The 9,093-nt window shown below is 39.7% G+C and overlaps 1 protein-coding gene across 2 annotated transcripts; it reads left to right on the plus strand.

The window, feature by feature from the left end:
* Positions 1–10: 10 nt before the first annotated feature.
* si:ch211-175m2.5 (uncharacterized protein LOC568697 homolog) lies at positions 11–8,447 on the plus strand. Of its 2 annotated transcripts, XM_017692119.2 has the most exons (6): positions 57–134; positions 1,349–1,444; positions 2,025–2,189; positions 3,136–3,235; positions 3,425–3,555; positions 5,746–8,447. In XM_017692119.2, exons 2-6 carry the CDS (start codon positions 1,439–1,441, stop codon positions 6,037–6,039), a joined length of 696 nt encoding a protein of 231 aa, XP_017547608.1. In that variant the 5' UTR covers positions 57–134; positions 1,349–1,438; the 3' UTR covers positions 6,040–8,447. The 2 variants fall into 2 exon arrangements, with proteins under 2 accessions (XP_017547607.1, XP_017547608.1); XM_017692118.2 differs by lacking the exon at positions 1,349–1,444 and having other exon boundaries at positions 11–134.
* Positions 8,448–9,093: the final 646 nt, after the last annotated feature.

Genomic DNA, 9,093 nt, shown 5'->3' on the forward strand with positions numbered 1-9,093 from the left:
ACCGCAGGCGCGTAATGGTGCTAAAGACAGTGGATACGGTTTAGTAAACACAGTTGTAGTTTGTTAGTTTTAAGTCCAAAATGTCCGTTCAAGTTGTCGTGAGGGCCCTTCGTCCTCCTGTCGTGGGCCTTTTGGTAAGGAATGTGTCAGGTTTTTTATTTCGAGCACGACTAGCTGTCAGTGTTTGTACGAGTTTTGTACGAGGCTAATTTTGGCTCCCTGTTCACCTGCGTCTTGTTTGTTATGAGGTGGTAGTTTAAGGTGGAACGGAAAACTTCGAATAAGCCGAATAAGCTTCACTGTTGTGATTTTGTACCATCTTGTTCTGCAGTGTATTAAGCTACGTAGTTGACTTGGACTTGAGTTTATTAACCTAAGCCTTAGATTACTTTGCACTGTAGACATGATAGCACATAATCGCAATTTAAGTTTCACGAATGGTCAGAAAAGTCAGTGCATTTCATGATGCCCACGTGTAACCCTCTCAATCGTTTTTTCAGTCGTATTCCCTCACTTATTACTTCACTAATGCACATATAGCTTCTGGGTGTAGATATGAAGAGCCCAAAGTAGCGCTAGCTGTTGTACGGAGCCCTGCTCGTGACATCCTGTGTAAATAAAAATAAGGCATGGGAATGAGATGATTAAGTAGTGGCCATGACTTAGTAAAGCCTTACTTCATCTCATTCCTACACCTTGCAGGGGTGTTTGGGTGCCTACCCCCACAATACGTGACGTGTGTCAGTGAACTTGAATTAAAGGTGCAGTGTGTAAGATTTAGGCGGCTTTATTAGGAGAAATGGAATATAGGAAATGGAATATATATATATTATTGTATGATCACTTGTATCTATGAATTTTTGTGTTTGTGTTACTTTAGAATTAGCCCTTCTTATTTACGTAAGGTCACCATGTTGCACTGCCACGTTTCTACAATAGTCCAGAACGGACTAACCAAACTCTGGCTCTAGAGTGCCTGTTGTGTTTTAACGTTAACCGGCAGCTTGCATTTGATGGTGCTGTAGCACCAGTTGGAAGATGTAGAAAGAAGAAGAATCAGTGGTTGCTGCATGTGCTGGCCAACCATTTTCTGTTGAGACATTTGAGAACCTAGATTTTGACAAATGGAGGATCATGGGTAGTATTTGGCACAAGAAAAAGCAAGGAAGGGTGAAGCAAAAAAAAATCGAAATCCTCACAGCCACAGGTTCTCTGACACACTTGGAAAGGGAGGCGTATTCAGTTGGTTGCAGTTTGCAATCGCACTGCTAGATGCCACTAAATCTAACACAGTCGTTCTTTAATGTTTATTTCCGTTTGGAAAAAATATTTCTTTTTCGTTGTTAAGTGAATTTTTCATGGCGAAGTACCATCACCAGCCCCCTGCAGGCCACTGCCCCCACTCAGTGTTGGCCCACCTTGTGCCTCATGTTTCTATATGATCGTGAGTAATTTTTAAGTGTGTCTACTGCGCAGTTATTGTAATGAGCTGTATGCTGCAGCAAATTCTGAATTCTGTGAAGATACAAAGCTACTATCGGGACTCAGAGCATCAAGTCCCAGACGATGTGGATGTTCCTGAGTCACCTTTTTGGTTCTCATTACTTAATTGATTTAATTTGAATTAAATCTCCAACCGTCCCTGGGATCTATTTTTTCTAGGTACCAGGCCAAGACCATAATTTTGAAACTTGCTTTATTAATTTATCTTCAGACCTGGCTTTTCTCACCAGCCCACTTCACTCTTCTTGAAGATTCTGATTGTTACAAAACTTCTATTAATTATGGTTCAAAGACACATTCCTTCAAAACCCCCCAACACTACTCAGCTATTTTAGCAGTCGGCAGGGCCCTCAGCTTTACTTTCAGTTAATCTGAGAAATCAAGGCATTGTTGAATGAATGTGTCTTCTTATTGTGATGTAAACACTAATGGCACATGATTACTACTATTTATGGCCTGTATGTTGGATCATGAAGGATTCACTGATGCTGATGGCTAACAGTCCATGTATGTTTGAGCAGGTGCAGTCCTCTGTTCTGTTAACGAAAGGTAGAGTGTGTCACGGGATGCCAACCAGCGTCCGACTCTACAGCAGTGAAGAGGAGAGAATCAGCCGATATCCAGTGCCTTACAGGAAAAACCTGCCGTATGATATTGTGGAGCTGATGGAGGAGGTCGAAGCAAAGGTACACTTTTATGCAAAACTTGTAGATCAAATGAGATATTTTTGATGATTCTTTTAAGTAAAAAGAAGTAAACACAACAGACTATTCAATTTTTTTATTTCTGCTAACATTAATGCATAATTATGCATTTGATTAATTTAAAAAAACTAATGAAATTGTAATTGTGGCAGTGCAAGTCAGTACTTGCAGATAACAGTAATTGTATCATGTACAAAGTGTGGAGACCCTTCTAGTTGTTTTAGAACTTTATTTTTTTAAATGAAGGAGTTTGAGCATGTAAATATTGTTAGAATTCCCAAACATATGACTCCCCAGTCCATACAGTCCATATATGGCAACTGTGCTGCAAAAACAGCCCATATTGAACTCACTGTTTGCTTGAAGTCACGAGGACCAACTCATTTACATACATCCACCTTTTCGGCCTATAGCAGTTTAGCTCTGCGCATTAATGTTGAAGGTCTAAGAAGTGTTTCAGTTTAAGATGATGAAAGATAAGAGTTTAAACACTGGGTTTTTGGTTTCAGTTTTTGGTTCATATAAACACAAAAATGTTATAAGCGAACCTCGAGGACTTGCTTGGACTGGTTAGGTACATCCAAACTTTTGCACATGCCACAATTACTAATTTTACTTCATTTTTTTAAAAATTGCATTTAATATTAAGTAGTTTTGCTTCAAAATTTATAGAAAATTTTTTTGTTTTATTCCTTTCATGTCAGAAATGAACAAAATGTCATTTGTGTTTAAGGTGACCAAACAATTGCACATAACTGTATGGCATCAAATTTGCCTTTGCATCTAATCATATGTTTGTTTATCTATGTATGCATTTCTGTATGTGTTCCATTTTAAATAGCATTTTGTATGTATTATCAGTGTATCAGTATTGCAAATGCCAGTGCTCCAGTATCATCTAGCAGACAATATACTGTGGCTTTTACAGGGTGGCTTCTTGCCTAACGTCTTCAAGGTCCTTGCCCATCGGCCTGCAGAGTTCCGAGCCTTCTTCGCTTATTATGACGCCCTCATGAACAAGGAGACGGGTAAGAGACACTGTATTATTGAAAACTGAGAACACGAAATGCCTTTTTTTCACTCGCCTGAGTGTTGAACCATAAGTCTTTGTAGAGCTTAAGGAGTTTGTTTTTAATATTAAGAAATTATGGAGTATAATTCTGTCATTAGATAGTGATTTGTTGAAGAACACATCTCATTTCAAGTGTTTCTCGCAGGTGGTTTGTCAAAGGCAGATCGAGAGTTAATTGTCGTTGCAACCAGCGCCCATAATCACTGTCTGTACTGTGTGGTATCCCACAGTGCACTGCACCGTATCTACTCTAAGAAACCCACACTAGCTGATCAGGTGAGTTCTTACTTTAGTATTTGGTGTATTACATTAGTGAGGGCTCTTACTCGATTAAGAATCTGCTTTACCGTATTAAAGTATTTCCTCTGAACCCCAAATGTAGTCAGTCCACAAAGAAACATTTGGTGTCTGAAGTTTGCTCATTAGCTTAGAACTGGAGCTACAAAACTAACAAGGCATGGAAGCTTATACCCTCCTTACTAACACAGTGTGTCTTTACACACTTGCGTTAACCCAGTCAAGTTGTTAAGTAATCTCAAATATACACTCTTTGAATACTTCATTAGATACACCTACCTTGTATCTACACTCACTGTCAATTTTCTCAGCTCTTACCATATAGGTGCACTTTGTAGTTCTTCAATTACAGACTATAGTCCAGACCCCCACAGGACCACCACAGAGGAGGTATTATATGGGTGGTCCATCATTCTCAGCACTGCAGTGACACTGACGTGGTGGTAGTGTGTTAGTGTGTGTTGCGCTGGTACAAATGGTTCAGACACAGCAGTGTCCATAAGCATTGCTGGAGTTTTTAAACACTGTGTCCACTCACTGTCCACTTTATTAGATACTCCTACCTTGTTGGTCCACCTTGTAGATGTAAAGTCAGAGACATTAGTTCGCGCGTTGCTGCACAGTTTGTTTTGGTCATCCTTTAGTCCTTCATCAGTCGTTACAGGATGCTGCCCAAATGATGCCTTTGGCTGTTTTTGTTTGGTGGACTATTCTCAGTCCAGAAGAGGAACTGGGTCTGAAAGGATGTGTAGCTGTCAATAAGCCATTACTGAAAAAAGGAAATAGACAGAAGAACATTTGCAAATCAAACAAAGAAGCTGCTGGTGTTCTTAGAACAATGGACTCACCCCAGTGTCCAGACCTTAACATCACTGAATGTGTTTGGGATTACTTGAATGGTAAGAAGCAAAAAAGTTGGTTGTATTCTGAGACTGAACTTTAGCGGTGCAGCATAATATCCCTGCAGATTTCTTTGAAAAGAAAGCAGGTGTCCCAAAAAGAACAAAAACTGTAATAAAAGTGTGCGCACACTAAATAATGAAACGGTTGATGTTTTATTTACCTGTTTGTCGTTTTCTGTTGAATGTTTTCAGCTTTTTTCCTGACAATAAAAATGTCTAACTTGTACATAATCACCATTTTGAGTGGAAATTAAATAAGTGAATGGTGGTCTCTGCGCTCTTCCACAATTTGTTATCTACATTAGACTTGTACATGGGTCAGTAACCCAAATATTAAGAAGAGGCATTTTGTCCTCAAACCATCTTGGGAGCCACAACGTCTTATGTCCAGTTTATTAAAGTAATGTTTTACCATCTTGGCTGTAAATATGCCTCAGTATGTGTTAATGTCCTCAAATAGAATATAATATAAAGTCAAATGCAGGCTCACTTTGCTCTTTCAGCTTTAGCTCAGCTATAGCCACTTTTCTCACATCTCCAGCAGGAAACTTCTCCTCAAAAGTAGAATAGTTTCTTGTAAAATGTCACACAACATTTGACTTTTTACAAGGCTGAATCAGCCTGTCATTCTCCAGCTTCTTGTTTTTCATTTCTACCTTTCTACCTTTAAAAACCTTAAATTTCTGAGGTGCAGGAATGTAACTGCTCCACCATTTAAAGTGGAACGGGGAGAAAAATGAGAAGCTGGTGAAACTGATTTCAGCTTTGTTTCTTTTTAGTGTTTGACAGTTTCTAGTTACAGATTAAACATATCAGGACACCAGCTGGAGTGATTTATAAATGCAAATCCTTCTCTTTGCCTTTTACCTACTAACTAGGAGCTATGTCAGGCTGCGCTGATCTTCAGGGTTAAAGGATGATTTTGCAGGTCTACATTAACTCCAGCATTTATTGTTAAAACTGTTGAATGATCAGCAGTTGTACTCCAGAGGATGATTATTTATTTTTTACCTGTAAATATAGTTCTGCTGTGGCGCCAAAAACAGGGCAGTAAAAGACCCACATGTTGCTGACCCCTAGCCTTGCAGTTCCGGTGGAAAACTACAGAAGCATTCCAGACAGTAAATATGTTTCTACATTTGGGAAGAGGGGGAAGTTCTGTAAATCAGGTTTTCTGACAAACAGTAACTGTGAGAGATTCCTGGTGTGGTGGTGTTGATTGTCTTGTAGATGATTTATCTGAATCTGGTTTATTCTTGTCTTGCAGGTGGCTGTAAACTACCAGGTTGCGGATCTTTCTGCGCGAGAGCGAGCCATGCTGGACTTTGCTCTGACCGTGTGTCGCAGTGAAACAGTGACAGACGAACTCTTCAGCTCGCTGGGGGCTCACGGCTTTGACCGAGAGGATATATGGGACATCGGTGCTATCGCTGCATTCTTCGCCATGTCCAACCGCCTGGCCAACCTCACAGACATGCGACCAAACACAGAGTTCTATAACATGGGCAGAGTGCCCCGAGAGAAACGGCCAAAACCAGACGAGCAGGACAGTGGGCCATAGGTACCACATGCCTTTGAACAGTTGGTGAAAGTGATTTTCCACAGTGTCAACAGTTTTTTTAGAGTTTTCAAAGAAAAATAAACTGAGAAGCAAATAAAATGGGCTTAATTGTAATTATCAACAAAAAAGATACTTATCATGCAGTACGTTGATTACAGTAGTTGCCAGATATGTTTTAAATAGGCTTTAACTTTCAGGCTTTTCAGTTTAATCGTCTCAGCACCTGAAGGTGACACTGAAAAGGAGGAAAACACTAGCTTGTTGACCTACCTGCTATCTCTTACTCTGCCAGGGGGGGCGCCCCAGGTAGAGGTATCGGCTATGAAATCTGATTTTCTCACCAAATCCGATTTTTTTTTTTTTTTTTTTTTTTTTTTGTTTGGCTATTCACATTATCTTTTAAATGTGAAATCTGTATGTGACATCAGTCCGAGTAGATCAGCTCCACATGTGCAAAAGCAGCGCATCAGGTTGCTTAATATGGCTTATCCAGAGGTAAACAATCATAACTGCCAACGAACGCCAGTCGCTCCCACAGGGTTTAGCTTCATCTTCGCCAGCATCACAGGAGCATTCATGAAGCTTTATTGACTGACAGCAGGGCTCATCACCCAGAATGTGTTTGAGTTTGCTGTAAAAAGTCCCTTCTTTGGTTTGAGTCTTCAGATTCTTTAAACTTTGCTTTCAGACGTTAACTGTTCGGCCATGTCTTTTAAAATGAGGAGGTGTTTGGATAAGTCTTTTCAATTTTTTTAGTACAGAAACATCAGCCTAAATGTTTGAGGTCTCAGCCACCCAAAATAATGATGAATGTGGAGCTGGATTGACGTAAAACTCACATGAATTCCGATCTGGCTGAATCGCATTGCCACATTATCAGATACGGATTGGATTTCAGTACCACTTATGAAAGCACCTTAAATTGAAGGTGTCACATTCAGTGTGTTTTTGCTGTTCACACTGACACAGACACACATCTGTGTCACATATGAGGAAAAAATCGATCACTTTTACCTTCTGTGTAAGTGTAACCAAAGACACTTACAAATTTCCAAAACACAAAACGATTGAGACATGAAGACAAACAAAACCATAGATTCACAAGCAGAAACATGACAAAAACGTGGAAGAGAGCTAATAACTTCTAGCTCTTAAATTTCTGAAGCTAAGAAAAAAGCATGTTAAATAAGTTTTTTTTCCTTTTATCTCTCCTCTTACTTGATAAAGGAAGAGCTGTGAATCTGCAGCCCCTTACTGGGTGAATTGGACTGTGAAATGAGCATCAGTAGTGGTTGTGGGGGAAGGAGGGCCTAAAATCATGGTTCAAATAAAGATGCACTAAGCTTTTTTACGCTGATCTAGGACCAGCTGTCTTTATTCAAATCCTAGATATAATGTAATATTTTATGGCTCCAATCTGAGGACCATGTTTCAAACATCCATCCCTCCATCCATCCATCTTCTAAGCCGCTTCTCCCTCAGGGTCGCGGGGGGTGCTGGGGCCTATCCCAGCAGTCTTCGGGCGGAAGGCAATGTTTCAAACAGTTTTTGGGGTTTTTTGCTTAAAAATGATTTGAGTTTAAGATCACTGTCATACGAAAACCTTGTTCTGCTGAAATTAGAAGTAACTACTGACCTTTTCTGTTGGTCCATACTTCATAATGACATTGTCACTTAATGTGACACTTAACTGTTGTCATATTCAAAGTTTGTTAAAAATAATTAGACAGTTTGAGCAGGGAAAATATAAAATGCCACATGTGGGATTCTCAGGGTCCTGCTGAGTAATCACAGATCCACAAAATCTGCATTTTCAGCCTGCAGTATTGCAATATATGTGCAATATATTGTTGCAGTCTTTATAATCCTGGTTGGTTTTAAAGGATTTAGTGGTTTCACTTTTGCTGCCTTATTTTTCTTCGAGTAAAATTCTCAAACCAGATTTGTTTTTCTGCTTGAGCAGAATTGTGGGTTCAGAGATGGTGATGCTTCGTTTGACGGAGCGTTCCATTTTTCCGGCAGCATGTATTGAAACCTTGTCTAAACAGCAAATGGCCACTTAAAGCTAAGTGGTGTGTCAAAATGGCTGTGTATAAATATGTTTTCCAAAGTGGAAATGATCTCACTTGATGTGATTGTTGACATGGAAAGAATCTTAATCTGGATTTATTCAGCCAGACAGAGCTCATTAAAACAAAGCCATAAGCTAAGATTTCCTAAAGTTTTACCAATAAATGTAAGGAGTAGTTTGGGAACAATGTCAGGAGAGGGAGACATACTGTAATGAAGAGCTTTTCACTGTCTGTAGAAAATAAAGTTGTGACAGAGCAAAATAACAGTGCGGTGTGTGTGTGTGTGATTGTGGTGGCATATGTAAGAAATATAAATAAAAATACAATTAAAACTTGTGAAAATTTTGTGGATTTGATATGATAATTTAATAAATGTATTTTTGATTATAAGTCACTTTTACTTAATTGCATACATTAACGTGTCCCCTCATTCTGTATTGTACACAGTAGGAGTCTAAAATCTGTCCACTACCAAAAAGTATTTTTGTTCACATATATGGGATTATTCAGCTTAGAACAGTTCAGCCCAGCCTGTTTTAAAATTACAATAAGTTAAAGGTGTAACTGCCTGGGCTGCAGGACAGCAACTACTCTGAGACGCTTTATCTGCATAACTCTGAGCTGCCGAGCCCCCAGGTTACCCTCTGTGTGTGTGTGCATGCAATCTACTCACAAGCTGTGAAATAAAAGGCTTTTCTGCAGGGTTTGGGGTCTGCACTGACCAGCTCATGCCAGTGTTCACAGCACTCTTTAATAAATCACTGGAGCTGTGTGTCATACCTTCAAATGTTCCACCATAGTACCAGTTCCCAAGAAAGCAACCATCACAGGACTGAATGACTATAGACCAGTTGTATTGACCACTGTAGTCATGAAATCCTTTGAGAGACTGGTGCTCTCCCACCTGAAGAACATCAGGGGTCTCTGCTAGACCCCCTGCAATTTGCATACAGGGCAAACAGGTCAGTGGATGACGCAGTGA

Source organism: Pygocentrus nattereri, chromosome 8 (assembly GCF_015220715.1).
Source record: "Pygocentrus nattereri isolate fPygNat1 chromosome 8, fPygNat1.pri, whole genome shotgun sequence".
NCBI lineage: Eukaryota > Metazoa > Chordata > Actinopteri > Characiformes > Serrasalmidae > Pygocentrus > Pygocentrus nattereri.

Excerpts from the sequence above, each read along its gene's own strand:
- si:ch211-175m2.5 (XM_017692118.2), top strand. The coding sequence starts at position 81 with ATGTCCGTTCAAGTTGTCGTGAGGGCCCTTCGTCCTCCTGTCGTGGGC. Across the intron at positions 2,190-3,135 it reads TGGAGGAGGTCGAAGCAAAG|GGTGGCTTCTTGCCTAACGT; the intron begins GTACACTTTTAT and ends TGGCTTTTACAG. Across the intron at positions 3,556-5,745 it reads AACCCACACTAGCTGATCAG|GTGGCTGTAAACTACCAGGT; the intron begins GTGAGTTCTTAC and ends CTTGTCTTGCAG.